Source organism: Saccopteryx leptura, chromosome 10, assembly GCF_036850995.1.
Source record: "Saccopteryx leptura isolate mSacLep1 chromosome 10, mSacLep1_pri_phased_curated, whole genome shotgun sequence".
NCBI classification, from domain to species: Eukaryota; Metazoa; Chordata; class Mammalia; order Chiroptera; family Emballonuridae; genus Saccopteryx; species Saccopteryx leptura.
Window position 1 is genome coordinate 31,338,209 of NC_089512.1, and position 20,958 is coordinate 31,359,166.

At 40.0% G+C, this 20,958-nt stretch overlaps 1 protein-coding gene across 5 annotated transcripts in view; it reads left to right on the forward strand.

Annotated features, from left to right (window-relative positions):
* SATB1 (SATB homeobox 1) overlaps window positions 1-20,958 on the forward strand; it is a 105,179-nt gene that overhangs the window by 65,665 nt on the left and 18,556 nt on the right. For all 5 annotated transcript variants that reach the window (XM_066352088.1, XM_066352089.1, XM_066352090.1 and 2 more), the window contains exon 9: window positions 4,088-4,243. In XM_066352088.1, the coding sequence (XP_066208185.1) occupies window positions 4,088-4,243 (156 nt within the window). The remainder of the gene's footprint in view (window positions 1-4,087; window positions 4,244-20,958) is intronic.

Below are 20,958 nucleotides of genomic sequence, written 5' to 3' on the forward strand. Positions count from 1 at the left end.
ATCATAGTTTTATTTGTGTGTTTTTAATATATGTGACTTTTGGAGGTCAATTAGCAATTTGTTTTCATAAGGACTATCGGAAAGCCTATAATTATCAAATGATAACTTTCACATTAGTTATATGATTTTTGTCTTTAAGGTTTTACACTTCCTTATGTACTTCTTTAGTTTCTCCTAAAGGTAGATGTGCTATTTTATGCTTTAGAAAATGTGCGAAGTTCATATGAGCAATATATCATTAATTTAATTTGGTAGCTGCACCCTTCTGTCTCTACAACAACTTATATAATATAATGGAACATAGGTCCAGCTATGGGCAGAAGCTTAATACATGATTAAAATTTTATATGTTAAGAATTCCTTGACCAGCATTATTTTAAGATCTTATTTATGTGCTTGTAAAATGTTTCCCATTAATAGTCATCTTTTACAAGCTAGAGGACTTGGACAAGATTTAATATTGTTTCTATAACCATAATACTCCAGATAGTTGATAATATGGACTAGATTCCACCAACAGTAAGAATGTGACTTAAAACAATACATTTCTTGCATAACATTACTGAGAAGACATTGATAGTTTACATACCTAGGAAAATAAATTTAGACTGGTTTGTAAAATTAATGATAAAGTCATTTACTACAAAGAGCAGGTCCAGAATGACTTAAAAAATAAGAATTTTTCTAAATAAAGAAGTCCCCTGTAACATGATCTCAGTGTAGTTGTTGCAGTGATTTCTAAGACAAGCATTAGTATCAAACAGACTTCAGTTTAACTCTCAGCCTTGCCCATGGACAAATTTCTTAAAACCTCTTTGTTTTAAAAGCATCTTCTCTATTTCTAAATAGGGCAGTAATAGTGCCTCTTCAGGGCTATTGTGCAGGTTAGAGTTAATGTACGTTAACACTCTGCCTTCCACATAATAAGCAACTAATAAATATTAACATTTGTTAGTATCGTAATTATTAGTAAAACTACCTCAAACTGTCTGTGTGTGCTGTGATCTTGCAGGTAATTGATACTGCTTCAAGGAATAGCATATTCACCAATGAGGATGATAGTAGAGTGCATTTAGTGTGGTATACACGTCGTATGTAGTACATATGTAGTATGTACAGTTCAGATACAATAATACATGAAGAAATAAAATAGAACTTTCATGGAAAATGTGTGTTCTACTGCACAGTTTTAGCGAATAAAAGCAGACCCAACTGCACCCTAACCCCATGTGGGCAGGTACATAGGAGAAGCTCCAGTCTTAACAACATCGCCGGCGCCGCGGTAATGACGGAGTAGTACACACTACCTTGATAAAAGCTATTCGGAAAGCAACTGCATTTATTTTACCTCCTGTGCTATTTGTGGAGAAGGGGCTGAAGAGTAGTTTGTTTTGCCTGGAATGAACTACTTTATGAATTTTAATGTGTGCTATAATATTAAAAGCTAAACCAGGATTAAAGAAGATTTTTTTTGTACTAAGCTAAAATAGTACTTAGTAGAGTGAGGTATAAAAGATTTTTGTTTCCATTTTTACCTGGGGAAAAATTCAGCTTTCATATTTTTGAAAAGCTGTCCAAGTCAATTCCCCTTAAGCAATAGCTTGTGTTTAGGAAAAAATGTGATTCCAGAATTCTAATAGCTTATCTCTGATAAGATGCGTATCTGAGCCAACAAGATGATAAAGAACTTTTCTAAATCTTTTTAAAATGAATAATCCAGTTTCTTAATTTGTATTTTTAAAGTTGGTGCTCTTGCTTCCTTTTTTACATTTTTTAAGGTTTTCTGTATACTTATATCCCACCTTTATTTTGTGTTGGCTACTAAGAAACCATCACTTGATTTTTATTTTCATGATCTGAAATTCTTGCTTTTTGACCCAGGTTGTAATTGCTGTAAAAAATACCCAAAGAAATTTTTAGAAACAAAATCACATCATTGAGACAAATGATTATAGCTTACCTGGAGGATAAATTATTAAACATAATTTTTACAAAAGAATGCAAATTATTTTAGAAACCTGAAACACCAAGTTTCCGAAGCCTGCTGTCTTAGCTATTGCTAAGCAGATTGCTACCACGGAACTGTTTCTTCCAATGCACTGGACTTCATGCCTCCATTTCCATAACATTCAATTTTCAAAGCGATTGAAATGGCTTTTCTTTTCTCTTTCATTTAAGCAGTGAGAAAAATAGGTATTAAAAGGGACCCCATGGGGTGATCAAATCTATCCTTCTGCCTCAAAGCAAGACCACCCCAGAGCAAAGTTGTGAATCTCACCAAAGCAACTTTGGAGGCAATTTATGGTAATGCGTTAACTCTTCTGGCTCCTAAAGTGGTGTTTAGCAGATTATTGCTTCAAAGCGCTGTGGATGTTCTTAGTGGCCTCCAGTCCTTAATATACCTCTGTGAGTGCCCTTGCTTACTCGAGTCACAGAGCTGGGAGGGGAACTCTGGAAATCTAGCCTACACTCCCGTCCCTAGTGTATAGTGTAGCAGAGGCAAACGAGGCCCAGCCAGTTGGTCACTTGTCGTGCCTGGCCTTCTGTGTCCCCCCTTCTGGCCGGTGGTCCCACCATTTCACAGCGTTACCCTTTCACTGCTTACATAGTGTCAAGGCAGAAGAATCTAGCTGCCTCTCCAAGACAAGCCAGAGGTGTGTTACGTGGCTCACCGGCTAGAAGTTCGGAGGATTCAGAAGACACGTTTGAAAGGGGCTCATCTCACTCTATGAGTGCTGAGAATTGAATAGCTTAGGATAACCTCTGTCCCACTTTTAATGCCAAATATTTGGGGACAGTGAAATAAACCTGGAAGACTTGCAGTATGATTAGGAGGGTATGTCACTTTGTGCCAAAAAAAAAAATAAATAATAATCATTTGTTTATTCTAAAATGCATTTTGTTTCCTAGTCTTTATAGTATATGTGAGAAATATTCCAAGGTGCTAAATTTCTAGAGAACAGAAACCTGGGTTCTGGAAAGGACTCGATAAGAAATTAGGTCCTCAATGAATCCCTTTGCTGCGAAAAGCCTGGTCCTCCATCTGTGGTAACTATTCATTTACATTTTCATCAGTTCTCTAGTATAAAAGCAGCTACATCGTTCATATGTAAATTTACCAGACTGTTCAATATAACTGCATAGTAATAATTAAGTTTGGAGTTTTAAAGATTAATAGTAGTATTAATAAATTTTGAAGATGTGATTTAATTTTTCCCCTGAAATTTCATGACATTTTTCTGCTGATATCTGCTTATCATTAGTACCAAAGGCATTGATACTAATTTTTCACTCAGGATTATACATTTTGACTATTTTTTAAGTCACTGATTATATATTTTATGTAACTTGCTACAGTGTTCTATTAAATATTGTGAAACATTTTCTCATAATCTGGTTCCACAAGTCAGAAAGAAATAGTTATATACAAGGGTGCCAGGAATGGATGAAATAATTATACAGAACAGCTTGGACATGCACATGTAAAACGCAACCAGCCTTTATGATAATTATGCAAGCCACTCTTACCTGTTTCATGGATGGATAGAAGATTTAAATATGCAGTTCTGCAAATGGCTTTGTTATGGAAGATTTTTAAAATGAAACATGAGGAGAAGACATAAAAAAAGAGTCTAAAATTAAAAAGGCCATAGTATGTAATAGCTATTAGTGATGTAATTGTCTATTAGGCACTGGGCGCCCAGTGAAGGTACAGCAGTGTGCATTATGACTTTAATTGTGAATTTCCTTTGTTAGAATTGCAATGGACGGTAATTGGGAAACAATTAGTGTAGGGTTTTCAAGTCTTTGAAACTATTTCGTTTTCCAGAAAACTCACCTTCTGGCATTATAATTCCTGGTTGTCAGCTGGCTGTTGCTGTCATATTATAGGCGCAATCACCTGTGACAATGTGACTTCCTTAACTTAAGCAATCTGATCTCGGTGTAATAACTAATGTTGAATGACTGCACTGTTGATCGCCTTGATCATAAAAGGAGCAACAATGTCCAGTTTGGATGCTGAGCCTGAAAAGCTTTGAAACAGTTTGACCAATGAAAAATGACACTCGTTCAAAATGTTTTGTAGGTGAAAACAGCTACTATTGCCACAGAGAGGAATGGGAAACCAGAGAACAATACCATGAACATTAATGCTTCCATTTATGATGAGATTCAGCAGGAAATGAAGCGCGCTAAAGTGTCCCAAGCACTGTTTGCAAAGGTTGCAGCAACCAAAAGCCAGGTAAGATCCTCAGTTAGGCATTGAGAATGTTGATCTGCGATACCTGTGAAAATTTCATTCAAAGGGGTGTCTATTTGCAGTATGAATTTGCATCATGGAGAGGTCACAGTCTCCAGGATTATTGACAGAGGTCTCTGATGTAGCAGAATGTTCAGATTCCAGTAGTAGATAACTTGGTTTTGTTTCCTTCAACAGTCACTATCCAGACAAGGGATTTCTTAGTTAAAATCCCTGAGTCGGTTTATAGTTGTTTTCAGAAAAATCTCGTAATGTACAGAAAGTTTCTCAATCTGGTCTGTTGTAGTAGTACAAATAACTGGAATTACTCTTTTGTTATTACTTAGATGACCTTGATTTCTGTCCCAAAGTGCTAGAAAAATTATAGTTTCTTCTGTTCCAACTCTGGCATCTACAGCTATTCAGTGCACTTATTAAAACAAACCGACACATACATATATCTTTGCATATGAATGATTTTAGTTTTTCTATAGATACACGACACACAAATTGAATTACAATTAGAAAACTGCCCATATCTGATGAATTATAAATGAATAGACTTGAATTGGAAAAGTTACAAATCCCTACAAAACAAGATACAAACATAAGAAATGGATAATGCAGTTCTTTATCACTATAATTGTCATATATTGATAATTTATGTCATCAAAAGCCGAGTCATCCATATATACATGAACTCAACAATTATCTATAAATCCTTGTTCATAGCAAGACTACTTCTTAAAGGACCAGAAGAATACCAAACTTTCTCTTTGCAAAAAAGATTTGATAACACTATCAAGGTGAGAATTTAGAGGTATTTATTCAAGGGTTCAGGTAAGATTTTAACAACTTGACATTTTAAACAAGTATGTTTTTTATTATCATAATGAATTGTCCTTTATAAAAACAGCCTGGCTGCTGTCAACTTCTGATAAAATTACACAACCCTGAGAGTATTTACAGTATAATACTTTTTTTTTTTTACCTTTTCCTAAAATTTTACTCTATCAGCATTAATAGTCATCCTTGATGGGAGTTTTGCTTTAGAAAAGGTTGTTCTTGTTAAGTTATAAGGCTGAATGAAATACTTAAGGGATATCTTGGAAATGTTATATAAAAATGATTAAACTCAAGCCGTGGACTGTAAAAATTATAGCTTTATAGGCCACATGCCTGCCTACCCTTCAATCACTGTCAAAGTGATAATTTCTACAATAATATGTTTCTTTTATTGTGAGATTCTAAACATCAAGTGCTGTTTAAACATTAAACTGAATTGTTTATGTTCGTTCTATACTCAGCGTGTCATACATCAGGCCACCGTAATCTCTCATGGAATGTAAAATTCTGTCATGAATCATGGCTTGTATATCGGAAATTACTGTAATTTTGATTGGAAATTACAGGGCTCTTGAAATGTTTCTAATTATGATAGAATGTTAGAGCCGCTTCAAACCTGTGTGCTTCTTCAGATGTCTTCATTTACATGCCAAGACTAGGCATTAAGGAGAAATGTCCTGTTCTCACTTTACCCCTCACCCACCCACCCTGCACATTCTTATTTGGGCTATTTAGTTTAATTATGCTGTCCTAGGAGCTCATTTTTAAATGTATATCATCTTGCATTTCTTTCTAATCCTGCATCTTTTCTGACCTATCCAATTAAATTGCCGAGAATAACAGACTATATTCCTACAAGGCCAAACACTTTTCCCCAAATCTCCTAAATAGATAAACTGACAGCTAGACATGTATTATTGTAATATGGGTCAGACTTAAAACCAACAAAAATGAATACTAAAACTTTTTGATAACTATCATTTACTTGCTGGTCGTGTCATCTAATTTAATCTAGTCTCCAGGATCCCACAGTTTCCTTTCTGACTATAGTGGCGATTTTCAACCGTTTTCATCTCATGGCACACTAACCTAATTACTACCGTTCTCCGGCACACCAAAAACATATATTCTTTGCAGACGTAACCAAAAAGTAGGTATAATTTTGATTGATTAAAAAAAAAAAAGAAGAACAGTAATTACCTGTTTTATTCCAAAGTGACTTTTAAAAAAAATCAGGTGCCTATATTTGTATATAAAGATTTCTGGTCCCAAGAATTAACCAATCAGATGCAAATTTATTAAAGTGCCACTCTATTGTATGGCCTATATATTTACAGTTCAAGACGGGACATTCACACCAGGCGGTTGTTGTTGTGCTGGCTTTTGTCATTTTTTTAATTTGACAATCTTAATAGTCAGGTATTGCATGCATGTTTAAAACTCCTTGTGGCACACCAGATGGAAACCACTGGACTAGAGCATGGCCCCTTAAGGTCAGCAGTCCCTTTACTACCTTCAGTGTTTCTTTTAAATATGTAATATCCTCCGTCCTCCCTGCCTGGGCTGTTACTGATTTTGGAGGCATTCAGACAGTGGCAGTCATTGATTGATTAAGGTCATGTGAGTGATGTGAGTGATGTTCTGAGGAGGTTTTAAACCACTTTCCTCTTTGGACCCCAGTCCTGCGAAGCTCCCCTGGAGTCTCTTTGGACGGTGTTGATTGGCAGCTCCTCAGTGCCCCCCCTGACGGTGATTCCCAGAACTCCCGAAGCTGTTAGCCGATCTCTTCATTACTAGTGGAAAGAGAAGGCTCGGGGCCCGGCGGTAGCGGTGGGGCCCAGCAAACCGGTCACTGCGTTCCCTCAGTCGTTATTCCTCACTGCTAACTTAGTGTAACTTCCCCGCAGAGCATTTCTGTCGTTTTCTCTTGAGTTGTGCAGTTTAGTTGTCAGCACCGCCCTGTTTATGAACACATCCAGGAAGTTCGATGGGGCTACTTAAAATACGACAGTCCCAAACCAGCCTGTATCGCTGGGAGAGATCGGACTGGACTAGAGAAGGGAGGCATTTCCTTCGTTCTGTTTTCTCACCATGTTTTTTTTGTGTGTGAGGGAAACAGAAAAACTAGCAAAAAAAAAAAAAAAAGAAAACACAAATCTTCACATCAGACTGACTTTTTTCATGGTCAGAATTCCTGACTCTTACTTTTGCATCAGAACTAGGTGCCGAGGATTGTCAGAAGGAGGCAGACCCCCCCCCCCCCCCCCACACACACACACACAATGGAGCTTGTGCAAAGCGGGAAGCACTAGTCACCTCTCGCTCAGCCCATCCACTCCCTGTGCTTCCGGTCTTGCCCCGATTCTCCCGCTGGCCTTCGTATTCATCACCTTTCGTGTGCTGACTCCCCCCATGCGTTCTGTATGATCTACATTGAATTCTCACAGTAACCGCGTGAGCTAGCGTTGTTATCCTCATTGTCCACATGAGACTCACCCGACTCATAAACAGGAGAGCCAGCCCCCAGCCCTCTGCATCTGTCCTGCTGTTGTCGTGTCTGCTCAGGATTCTAGGTGGCATCAGTACCCAGCTCCAGGAAAGAGGAATTAGCGATATTGGACCGACTGGTAGTGGAACTGGTGGGGGCTTTCCTTTCTTCATTGACATATTCTTGGGTTCTGGATTCCTACCAACATAGGGGCCTTGGAATCCGTGCTTCGGCAAGCCCGGCGGGGAAGCCGAGGGGAGACGTGGTAGAGAATTCAGAGGAGGCTAGGGTCCAGGCTGGCTCACTGATACGATAACATGACCAAGTTATTTAACATTTTTGAGCCCAAGATTCTTTTCACATAGGAGGTTGCATGCCCTAATGTACGCAGAAGAGCTTTTAAAGTATATGGCGCTATATCCAAAGGGAAATGTCTTCTAATGTGCTAAGCAAGAGGCTCAGCCCTCCACACAGGGACCGTCTTATCATCTCCTCATGTTTCTTAAATACCTTTCATTGTAAAAGGTAAAGCTTGAGGTAGATACCCTGAATGACAGGCAGCGTAATTATTATAAAGTTGGTACAGTCCCCAGAATGTTACGGAACCAGACGCATCAGAGTTGTGCTACGTACGCAGTGACTAATGCACGAAGTATTTTCAGTAAAAGAAACGAACTCTGTAGACTCCACCATTTCACGTGTATTATCTCCTCTCTTCGATGAGTAATAGAAATGAGATTGTTTTTAACTCTAATAGAAATGTCTGAATAAAATATGCGGTAGCAACCTGAAGGCAGGCTATTTTTGTGCTTGGATAAGAAAGCTGGCTAAATGCAAACTTTAAAAGATGATACGCTTTAAACATAATGTGAATAGCTACAAATGAATACACTTTATATTCTGGTTATTCAAATAAGCAGCCGTTTTTTCGAGTGAATCATATTGGAATTTTATCAAACATTTAGTCTGATAATATTCAAATAATTATGAGAGCAGAATTCACTAATTTTACTGTTAAAAAAAATATAGTTGATTTCAGTAATAACCATTACGGTATCAAGGTTCAGTTACTGTTCATTGGTTATAGTGTTTTCATATGGGAGATGGAAATGGAATTTTTTCCTTAATGGTGGCAGATGTTGGAATCTAATTTTATTCCACGGCAAACCCCCGGAGAGCTCTGAGACTTAAGGTGTATGTCCAGCAAGGGGACATTAGCAGCGCTGTAGGCCTTGCCTTGTACATCGGATTGTTACATTGATTTTCATGTTTGAGGAGGCGGAGCCTGCGGAGACAGTTACGCCGCGAGAGGGCAGGGCTTCTGCGGAGCGGCACTGCATCGCCACTTGCGTGGAGAAAATGATTTCTCTCCTGTGCTTTCTCGAACGAGGTTATTTCTTTCAGGTAAAGCAGCTAGATGATGACAATTCTGTTTAACTGAACATGCGTTCAGTATAATCCTTTGCAGCCTCTCTCCCTACCAGTCTTGTCGAGTCAGAGGGCTCCGGCTGGGACAGCTTCCGCTGGTGTGTGTAGGTATGGTTTCTGACGCTCTGAAAAAAGAAAAGAGTTTCTGCTTCTGTGAAGACAACACGTCCAGTAGAGGAGGCCAGATCATTCAAAGCCTTTCGCCCTCTTCCTTCCTTTCAGACACGTTTATCATGGAGATTGCAGGCGTCGAGGGGGAGAGAGGGCAGAAGAAAGAGAAAAGGAGAACTTTAGTGCTCCTTGGGTTCACAGGTGTGTGTGTGTGTGGGGGGGGGGGGGGTAATGCATCTTTTTGACCTTTGGATTTGGAAATTCTTAGACGGTGATTGAAATTCTTAGATACAGTAAGACATGCTGTGTCATAAAATAGGCAAAAGTGGGGCTAAAACGTAGTTTTCCTGGCCTGGACATCGGACTCTCTAGTGATAAAATCCAGGAAGAAACCACAGACGCATGACTGCGTTCTGCATGAGCCTGCATGCAGAGGCCTCTTTGACTTTGTTAGAATTCGATTACACGTCACGGACACGACGCTTGGATGCTCTGTGCTGTTTCACTCTTTTGGAATGTTCATGTGACAGACTTCACAGCAACACGGTTTCACCTGTGTTGCCTCCCATTTAAGAGACACACAGGAGGCCCCTGCAGATGAGAGAGTCATGATTTCTGCTATTCGTGGTGCCACGCCCTTTCCTAGCAGTCTGGGGGGGGGGGGCTCTTCGCATTGTGTCCTCAGAGCACCTCCCCGGGCAGATGGAGTTTTCTCCAGCAGCGGTCTGCGGAGCGAACTGCCCCTTGACCCGTTCTCCAGCTAGTGCTTTGTTTTATTTTATATACATAATATATACTGGGTAGTGATTCAGCTCAGGTTTCCCTGCATTGTCTTCCTAGAGGAGGAAGAGGCAGGAGGAGAACTTGTGGGGCACTGAGTACGACCCAGAGTGGAGCCATCTTGGCCATGTGCCCGTGCCTAGTTTAACCTATTTTTGGTGGTCTGTGCTGCTTTCTTGAGAAAGAAGAATGTGGCCTTCCATCCATCTCCGGTATAAGGTGTTCTGTGCTGGTAGCTGATCTCTAAAAACGCTGTGTCTAGCCCTGGCCGGTTGGCTCAGTGGTAGAGCATCGGCCTGGTGAGCAGAGGTCCCGGGTTCGATTCCCGGCCAGGGCACACAGGAGAAGCGCCCATTTGCTTCTCCACCCCTCCCCCTCTCCTTCCTCTCTGTCTCTCTCTTCCCCTCCCGCAGCCGAGGCTCCATTGGAGCAAAGATGGCCCGGGTGCTGGGGATGGCTCCTTGGCCTCTGCCCCAGGCTCTAGAGTGGCTCTGGTCGCAACAGAGCGACGCCCCGGAGGGGCGCGTGCCAGGTGGATCCCGGCCGGGCGCATGCAGGAGTCTGTCTGGCTGTCTCTTCTCATTTCCAGCTTCAGAAAAATACAAAAAAAAACACACAAAAAAAACAGACAAACAAACAAAAAAAACGCTGTGTCTGAATATTGGGAATCCATATTGCATTTAGTTATTTAGTTTTCATCAACACAGACCTGTCTTTCTATCTCTAATTGATTGTTAAACAAGACTATTAAGTAATGGCTTTAAAACATAAATATTAACATATTCTAATGGCTTAAAGAGATATGATTGTATAAATATGTTAGATGACTTTTTCATTGTTAGTTAAATTTGTAGATCTGAATACGAGCCCTTTTCACATTTCTGTGTTATTAAAAACAAGCATATTTTTTAGTAAATTTAGTGTTTGATTAAGAAGGTTCAGAATTATCAAATAGAACAATTACCTGCCCATTATATTTTTGTTTAAAAAGTCATGTAAGAAGGTGTTTTTTCCCCCAGACAGTTGATGTTATCTATTTAAACAAACTGAACAGAAGATTTCTGGTTATCTTATTGCAACTTTCAAATCATTTAAAGTTTCACTCTTTTCCCCTAAATTAAAAATTAATTACCTAGAGTCATGTAAATACATTTTCCTCATTGACCCACTTAGCAAGTTAACTGTTACAAATACAGTCATAACTCATTAAGCCCAGTTTCTCCATCTTTAGAAAATGTCATAAGAACATTTTAGGCAATGTTTGAAAATAATCAGTTTATGACTATTGGGTCAACTCTTTAAAGAGGATCTTGATGTGAAGAAGTCCAAGGAATGTCACCACAGGAGTGGTCCCCTTTAGAGCATGAGAATGTGTTTGCATGAGTTTACCAATTATGTATTTGTAGACTCTGCTTTACTTTGAGGCCGCCTTTTGTCCTAAAATTTTAGTATAAGTTGAAAACTGTGGACTAAGACTAGTCTAAGAAAGTTCCTCTTTTTGGAAACTCCTCTATAATCAGCTTTGACAGTGGAGAGTTAGTGCTTTAGGACAGGATCATATATCTACAAAATAAGGAGGAGGGACGAGACCAATCCATTGGGGTTTTTACTGTTAATAGGGATTAATCTTAAAATGCAATGTCATTCAGTTAAACTCAGCATATAGCTCTAACACTGATACAATCTTTTAACAAAGTACTGAGTTAAAAGATGAAGTGTTTCCTCAGAAGTCTCAACAGTTGTCTTTAATGTCTTTAGTAGTAACGGTAGGTTTTATTTTAGCTTTATCTTCTTTTTTCCTCATATGGGAAATGAAAATAAAGGCCTTGTGAAATGAATGAGCTATGAAAATGCATTTATGCAAAATGACAATAGAAAAATAGCTCTGGAAGAAACCGCACCGTTAAAATTTCCCATCAATGAAAGGTGCTAAGAGAGGGATAGAGATCTTATGTTGGTAATAGGACTCGGATGTGGAATTTTTTCTGCCCTGCTGAAAGAATACCTATACTGTCTTAAAAGTAACCTTTGAGATTATTCATTTTTTAAAGTGTAGCTGTTATGCTTTTACACATGCAGTTCTTTTGCATGACGAAGTGACACAGCTGAACAAGAGACCACCCATTTAAAAATGTATGTGCAGTCTATATTTTCGAGTTTAGTGGACATATAGTCATTCTATAATTTTATCATGAAACACCTTGTAAAAACATAAGCTCCAAACCGCTGGTGGAGTTGCCATTCAATTGTTAAATTGATGAAGTTGTCTGTTTTCTTAGGTCCTAATCTGTTTCTGTTGTATGTTAATAGAGAACCTATTTTCCTTTGATTTCTTGATTCAACAATTCCAGTTGTTTTTGTGTATTTTTTTTTTTTAACAATTCGCTTTTCAACCAGTGTGCTTGAGGAATTAGGTTTAAACACACTGTTTTATAAACTGCCAGCCTCCTCGGCCGCCTTAGTGCCTCTGATTCCGTAAATCAGATCATAGACAGCATGCTGTCATATAATAAGGTGTCTGATCCTTATTACCAGTTTGTTGATGCACAGACTCCTTCAAATTGACCATTGCAACACATGGTTTCCCCTGAAACTAGCTGTGATAATTAGCGTGGTTCTAATGAGACAGAATGTCACTGATCTTGTGCTGAACTGTCGAGTATCGACGCTACGGATGGGAACTGTCAGAGCCTGCCATCTGTGACAGCGCTTGGCATATTCCAGTGGCAAGGTAGAGCATGCTCAATAGAGTCTTTTCAAACAAATGGCCCTTTTCTTGACGAGGGTCCTGTGCTCTGTTCCACTGGAAGAATGTTTGCCCCAACTCTAGCCAATGCCGAATCGGTTTCAAGACCCAACTGCGAATAAATATCTAAATCTCTGTTACGTGTTATGTAAAAGAGGAATCTTTTGTTTAGCAGGTGAATTTTAAGTGGCTTTCTTTTCCGTGGTTTTTTTTTTTTAATTTTTTTTTCTGCCTCTCTCAATTGCTCCATTATTGTCAGTTAACAGCAATGCAGTCATTTAAGATACTTTCCCCCAATTTTAAAATTGCCTTGTTGAAAAGAGATTTGTTGGGGAGTTGGGATGGCTCGTAGTGATAAAGCAGTCTGATTTAACAGAGAGAAAGGGGAGACGAGAGAAGTAGTGTCGAACGCGGACAGGAATACACAGGCTGAACAGAAGAATTAAATGGGACAGGACAGTTAGATCTGCAGACTCCAGAGAGGAGTAGAGATTTTCTTTTGCTGGAGTAAAAGTCCAGCGCTGCTTATCATTCCAAAATATGCTTTGTTGCTTTTTATTTCCTCCTCTCTGGCAGACCACACAGGGCTTGTTCTGAAGAACATTTTCACTAATCTGATCAGGCAGCCAAATACGCCGGGAAAACTGCTTTAATGATCCCACTAATTACCTCAAGTCAATATGAACTGTATTATTAGACTGAGGGAAAATATTCCATTAGGTCTCCCCCTTGGGAGTTTCTCCGCTTTGTGATGTCACCGAAGCCTTCACCCTCTCGCTTGTAATTAATTTTATTTACACACGCAGGCACGCACAAGGTCACACCTGCACAACCGGTGCTGGCCAGGGAGCTTGTGCCACTCCGGCTTAATCAGATCTGTCATAATTACCATTCTGCATGTTTCTGACACACGCTGTGAAATATTTCAATTTAACTGCCGCTACCAGCACAACCAGATGTAGTGCGAGTGTGGCTGCATTGGAAATATTATTCCTCAGGATAAACTCTCTCCTCCTCCCCCCCCCCCCCCTTACAGCTAATGTGGCACAGAAGCTGATGTATCCTGTAAATCTTGAATGCAGCGCTAGATTGATAACAGGCGATTAGACAGTTTAACCACAAACAGCTTGTTCATTTTTCACAAATGAAAACCACATGTAGTGTAACTAAAATTTCAGGCCCTTTTTTTTTTTTTTTTAAAGAGTTGGGGTATGTGTGTGTGTTGGGTATGTACTTAAATAAAAACAAAATGCAATGAAAAGAAGTGTCTAGAAAAATGGAGAAGTTGCCTAATTTTTTCCAGGTTGTTTTTTTATGAAAACCTTCATGAAATTCCATTTTTTTCCACATTCACCAAAACTTGAATAGGAAAAAAAAAATTGTATTCTCTATTGGGCTTTCCATTCTTTTTGGTAATTTTTTTTAATGGAAGACATAATAATCTCTTTGAGCTATGCTTTTTTATTTTTTCAGTGTTAAACCTTTTATTTTAACATAAATACTGAAAGAAGCACTACGGTTGAGCATATGTAGTTTTTTAAAGACCCGTTTTCCTTCTTCTGTTTTTTTAAATGAAAAGTCAGTTTAGGCTTTCTGGTCATATCTCAGACAATCAAAAATAAAAATAAAAAATAAAAAAAGGATCCAATCAGAAAATGTACTTCTTCGAGATGTATATAGATTCAGAGGACCATTTTGTAAGGTATATTTGAAAATCAGTGGGTCTGTTTCCGTAGAAATATTGGAGATAACCTTGTGAACATACAGGCGCAGTAGGTAACCATATATGGCCAAAGTTATCGCCAGTCTCAGAAGAACCCAGCCGTAAAAAAATTAAAGTGTTGGAGCCATAAGAAGGCAAATAAACTGGTGGAAAACTAAGAGAGAAGGCAGGGGATGGGAGCCGGGGTGATTTAGAATCACACCTCAGAGAAGGTTCTCAACAATCCACTTTAGAGAACATTTAAAACAGAGATGAAGCCTAGTGAAATGTCTTTTAATACCAGATGAAATCCAGCCTTTTCCTTTTTATCTGTGTTTTACTACTTCAGTTATGAGTCTCACATAGGAGCTTCCTAGGATTCTGTGGTGATTCCTATTATCTAACTGATACAAGGAGCCATTTCCCATAGAATAGTGGATTTTTTTGTTTGTCCCTTTGTTCCCTTACTTAATACATTTCCCCCTCTAACTTAGTTATTTTCACAAATTAAAAAAAAAAAATCTTTATTTCCCAAATTTTTCCACTGGAACTTTTCCCCCTCTTACTCAGGCTCTTTTCTGTGTGTTTTGTGTTTGCTCTGTAATAGCTTCCAACTTTGGAATCAAACATTTTCCCACTTGTTTATACTTTCTTCTGCCTGTATCACGTTAGAGAAGAAAAAAAATAAAAAGTATTTGCCTTTCAGTTAGAGCCCTTCCTCCACCTGGGCTGCTAAGCTGTTCACACAGTTAACCCCAAATCATCAGGTCAGTTTCTTCGCACTGTCTTAATCTCCCTTTAGAGTCATTTTGCAAGATGCAGTTCTTGTGGAAGATTTATTTCAATCCCCACATCGCCGATCTGTCACAACACTATTTCCTGTTGAGTACAGATAACACCTCAGAATCTTGTTGAACACAGGGGTGAAGGCGCCCATTGCTAATTAGTGAGATCAGCCCGCCGCTGCTTTCGTCGCTTGCATTTTAGGATTCCAAAGAAGAGGTTTGATACATGTAGCGTAGTTGCACGGGATAAGTCCAAGGAGTGAGAAACACGGAGGTGAAACAGATCCAGCTCATGACCCCACTGCTACTACGCTTGCTTTAATAACCCTAAAGTTTTTGCACAGCTACTTCAAAATATGTTAGGTAAGCCGGCATGCAGACCGAATCACAGCTGAATCACGTTGTGTAACTGCTGGTCAAGCTCTGCCACTTACCACGTATTGTTCCTTTGCAAGTGAAAATTTTCATTTACATCCCCCAAAAATCAGCCTTAGTTTTCCACGTTTGCAGACTTTAGTTTTTGTGTGTCAGGATTTCTTTGAGTCTGGCACACTTGTTGATACAAAAGGGAAAAGGATAGAGCGCCAACAAGGAGTTGGTGTCTGGGGATGCTGTGGTGTAGATGGGAGTTTGAGAATATGTAATATTTTGGGTATGAGGAAGAGCATGTCTTTTTTTTTTTTTTTCTTAAGTGAGAAGTGGGGAGGCAGAGAGATAGACTCCTACATGTGCCCCAACTGGGATCCACCAAGCAAGCTCCCAGAGGGGTGATGCTCTGCCCATCTGGGGCTGCTGCTCCATTGCCCGGCCACCGAGCTATTTTTAGCACCTGAGGCAAGACCATGGAACCATCCTCAGCTTCCGGGACTAACTTGTTCCAACTGAGCCATGGCTGCAGGAGGGGAATAGAGAGAGAGAAGGGAGAGGGGGAGGAGTGGAGAAGCAGATCATTTCTTCTCCTGTGTGCCCTGACCAGGAATCAAACCCAGGACATCCACATGCTAGGCCTACACTCTACCGCTGAGCCAACCAGCCAGGGCCAAGCATGTCTTTCTATTAAATTTAATTAGACTACAAGAATCCCATTGTCAAGGAAAACCGTTTAATTTTTTATATGGATGTGTGGTCCCTGGCTAATAAAGGACAGTTTTCATGCATCTGTTAGCAAGTCACAGGTGAAGATTCGGTGTAAGTGTAGTGAACAGACTCTGTCCCGTCCCAGCTCGGTCCACCTTCCACAGCCATTCTGCAGTTGCTGTTATTCACTGATCTCAAATCCTCATGAAAATGTACAGGAAAGAGAATTGGTTCCTTTTAATACTGTTTGCTGTTTTCTCTTGGACCCACTGTCGGCATTTTTCTTGATCATTGTTGAGGTCATAAATATAACTTCACATTTTTATTCTGAGCTGAAAAAAATGAGAGGGCGTGGTTATCTATGTCAGATTTCGAAATCGGGTAAATCTGCAGGCTCCCAGATGGCTTCTGTAATACCTTGTACATGGAATGCATCTTTCAGAGAAAGCACTGAGGACCACAAGGAGTGGGGAGTGGGGAGTGGGGTGGGGAGGACGCTTAGTTCCACACCTGCCCCATTGTGTACCCCCAGGCAAGTTGCTTAACCTCTCAGGCTTTGATCTTCCCCTTTGGGAAGGTAAAATAGTTTGGGCCAGATTATGTTAAATGCCCCTTGCAATTGCAGCTTCTCTGTGTGTGTTGCACACAAACAGGTGCACAAGTGGGAAAGAGGATGCTATTTTGATTGAAGGCACTGCCGACAGGTGTGTTCTCAGGACTCTGAGAAGGAGTCACAGCGGAGGGTAAGGTTTTGAATAATGGAATGGCTCAGTTGGAGGGGACAGAGTGCTGTTTTGGGGGTCTGTGGCCAAAAGATTATTTATCAGTGGCATATAGTAAGAAGATGGATTGTTTGGAATCCAGTTTATGAACTCCATGTTATATAGTGTGAGATGAGCTCAAGATGGCTATAATCTCATCTGAGCCATGTTCTCAGAAAACTGGAAGAGCTCCCTCTCCTTATCTACCAGAGTCAGTACAGTATAGGGATGAGACGATCTCAGTTTGGCTGAGAATGCACTTGGCTGAGTATGTGGTGGGGTAGTGGGTGCCAACACGAGATGACTTGAAGTTTGCTGAAGTTACGTGTCCCTTTTTGTTTTTTTGTTTTTTAACTGATGCCTGAAAATCTACCTTTAACGCCCCCCCCTCCTTCTCCCCCTCCCCCTTTCTCTCTCTCAGACTGATTGTAAGTTCTTCTGGGAAGAATAGCACATTATAGAGGGAAAAAAATGTACTCAGTCATGAGAACTCACAGGTTTGGAACGGGTTAGTTAAATAGGGAGTAAACAAGGAGTAAGAGGCAGGGAATGACAGCCAATTTGAGGGAATACCGTGAAGCCCGTATTTGCAAATTCATAAATGGGTACCTGCAACATGTAATAGCTGCTGAGGGGAGCCCATCCCCAAATGTCTCCTCCAAGTGTTTACCCATTTTACTTATGGCACCAATAGGAGTGCTACTTGTCATAGGTGCTACTTAGCTGGTTCACTGATGGAGTATTTGGTGGTTTAAATGAAATGCAGATTAGGTAAAAAATAAATTACTTTCAATAAGGTCAGAGAAGTGAAGGCTATAAATAAAATATACATTCACAAACAGACAAATGCCATTAGGAAGCCCAGCTCGGTCCACGCCAAGCTGTTACTGTCTAAATTGCCTTCTTTCTTCCTGGCTTACAATTAATTTTTGCTTGTGTGTTCGGAGGTTGGGGGAAGGGTAATAGCCTAATGGGTAATCATTTTATTTTAGTATTTTGATTAAAGAGACTGAATAACTTGGACCCTGGATAACCATAAGGACTCAAACCTTATCCATCAAGCTTAATTTCTAGACAGAAAGTTGTATTTATATTTCTGGGGGAAAAAAATTTAGCATTGAGCTACATTTACTTACAATATAAAAATTTTGCATTGAGCTACATTTACTATAGTACAAGGGTCCCCAAACTACGGCCCGCGGGCCACATGCGGCCCCCTGAGGCCATCTATCCGGCCCCCTCCGCACTTCTGGAAGGGGCACCTCTTTCATTGGTGGTCAGTGAGAGGAGCCTAGCTCCTATTGAAATACTGGTCAGTTTTTTTATTTAAATTTACTTGGTCTTTATTTTAAATATTGTATTTGTTCCCGTTTTTTTTTTTGTTTGTTTGTTTGTTTTACTTTAAAATAAGATATGTGCAGTGTGCATAGGGATTTATTCATAGTTTTTTTTTATAGTCCGGCCCTCCAACGGTCTGAGGGACAGTGAACTGGCCCCCTGTGTAAAAAGTTTGGGACCCCTGCTATAGTATAAAGTTATGTGATGGTTTTGTACTCGGGTATTTTCTACCTCTGCCCCACCACACCAGCTTTCCTACTCCCTTCTCTCTCCTTAATCCTCTATTTGACCTAGCTGCCTTCTGCCCTGCCCTCAGATCTTAAAGGCAAATACTTTATAGCCATTTGCTCTTCGGAGAGGGGTGATGAGGGCAAGGCCCACTGTTTGATGACTCCCGGTTTCCCAGCATGTACATGGCTGCTCCCGGCCCCACCAGGTCCTCTCCTCGCCTCCATCCTCCACACTGCCGCCTTTCCCCTTCTGTCTGAGCATCCAGGTGTCTTTGGAACAACTTGTTAATATTCCTTTCCTGGCAGATAGACATTTCTCAGAGGATGCTCAGCTAATCTTATTGACTTTTACAGTTACTTGGATGGTATGAGGTTAACTGAGTTAGAATATTGAGGCTTTATTCAGAGGTGGTAAACCCATTATGTGAGTTTGTAACGAGCTCAGGAAAAAAACGGGGAGGTATTATAGATGTGCTGGTGTGATTGTCAGTCAAAAGAATTTAAGGTGGAAAACTTGCTGTGTGAATGAAATCTCATCCAGAACTGAACTAGATAAATGGACAAAAATCTTCCCCAGTTTGATTGACTTGAGGGTTGGGTGGGGGCAGGGCTGTCTCATCAACACCCCACCCTACACATACACCACCACATACTGCTGAAACACCTCTGATTGACACCTTGGGGCTCCTCAGGACACATCTGGGAACCATTGTCCTTAATACATAATAGGCAACAAATTGCGATAGTATCAGCAGTACCTATGAAATAATCACCAGTAAAAATTGCAAATATTTTCATATCATTGTTATTACAGTACCTCAAAATACTATCTATGCTCATCACTGTACAATTATAGCAGTTACTAGATCTGTTGCTAGATCTTATTTAGTATGTTCATATAGAAACACATATATTACTATGTCAGAAATTTTTGATAACTATTTAATAATTGTTTTTTTTCAGATTATGTATTTTATTTCGGGCACATAAAAGCATTGTTCTGAAAAGGCATCACCCATGGGCTTCACCGGGGTGCCAGAGGGTCCGTGACCCAAAAGATGATATCAGTGATTCCATCAATTTTGCGTAGGAAAAAATTATATATATTATTTAAATACAGTTGCTGAGGGATTCTTGAATTTATCTGGGAAGCATTTGTTATTTATTCCTTTCTAGTATGCTTATTTTTCAGAGGGCCCTTCACTCCCAGTGCATGTGCAGGCATTACGAACATTGCAAAATAACATTTAAAACAACAACGACATAAACAAAAACCTTATGGGCCACCGTTCCCAACATTCCGATGCAACATACAGTGCAGCACTTTACAAGAGAGTTCCTTCTCCCTTGGGCTAGAATTGTTTTGTCAGTTGAACAGCACCTTTAGTATCACCTTATCACCTGATGTTTAAGAAATTCTCACTTCGTTGGACAATAGTGCTGGGAAATATAACTCCCTATTCTGTCTGTCCCGAAATTTCCTCTTAGCCTGCACGGTAAGTGGCACATAGATGACACTGAGTAATTTTTTTTGTGGAAGGATGGAAGCAGATTTCATCTGCTCACAGTTTTGTCCTCACAAAAGCCAGCACAATCCTCAGGGAGTCCAGGTAGGAGGACTGGGGGGCTTTAGGCTCAGAAAGACAGTCTGGTCAGACTGCACTCCTGTCCTCACCCTTCCCCTCCCACTCGCCCTGGGGCCCTCTGGGGGCCTGTGCGCCCAGGTATGAAGCGGGGTCAGTGCTTGTGAGGAGTAACCGAGGCAGCCTGTGCAGAGAGCCCCAACCTCCCCTGTCTGCCTTTCATTGGTAAAATGATAGCCTGGCACAGTTGTTATTGGGAGACCCACATGAGGTCTCCAGCTGTATTGACGCTCTCCTTTGTAATGCCTCCTTGTAAAGTCACAAGACTTGAGTCCCTCAGTTAAGCCAACCTCTGATTGGTATGTTTACGTAATGGATAAAATGCTGTGGGTTTGGACCCCAAAGAGGTGTTATTTTATCAGCAAAATCATAAACAATTTGGGAGCTCATAATGAACTTGTCCCCTTGGTTGTCCCTCTCAGGATATGAGTCCCATTGCTTATATAACCCCAGCTTGCCTTCCCCTAGTTTTAAACTTCTTTTTTTGTTCTTTCTCCCAGAATATCATAGAAAGAAGATTTAAAATTGTAATTTCCAGACCCTAACTATGCATAATGGAGATTATAGTGTATTTTAGCAAATATCTGCCGTTATCAGAAGGTTTTATGTAAATCAATTAAGATGCAATGACAAAAATATTTAAAATAGCATGGTAGTGTTCTTTTTGTAAGCAAACTAACCACTGTATCAGATAAATCGTCACCCCAAATTATTCATTTTGTAAGTTCATATTTTTACTTGGTTCTTGCACTGGGCGTATAGTGGATATTCATCAATCTTTTT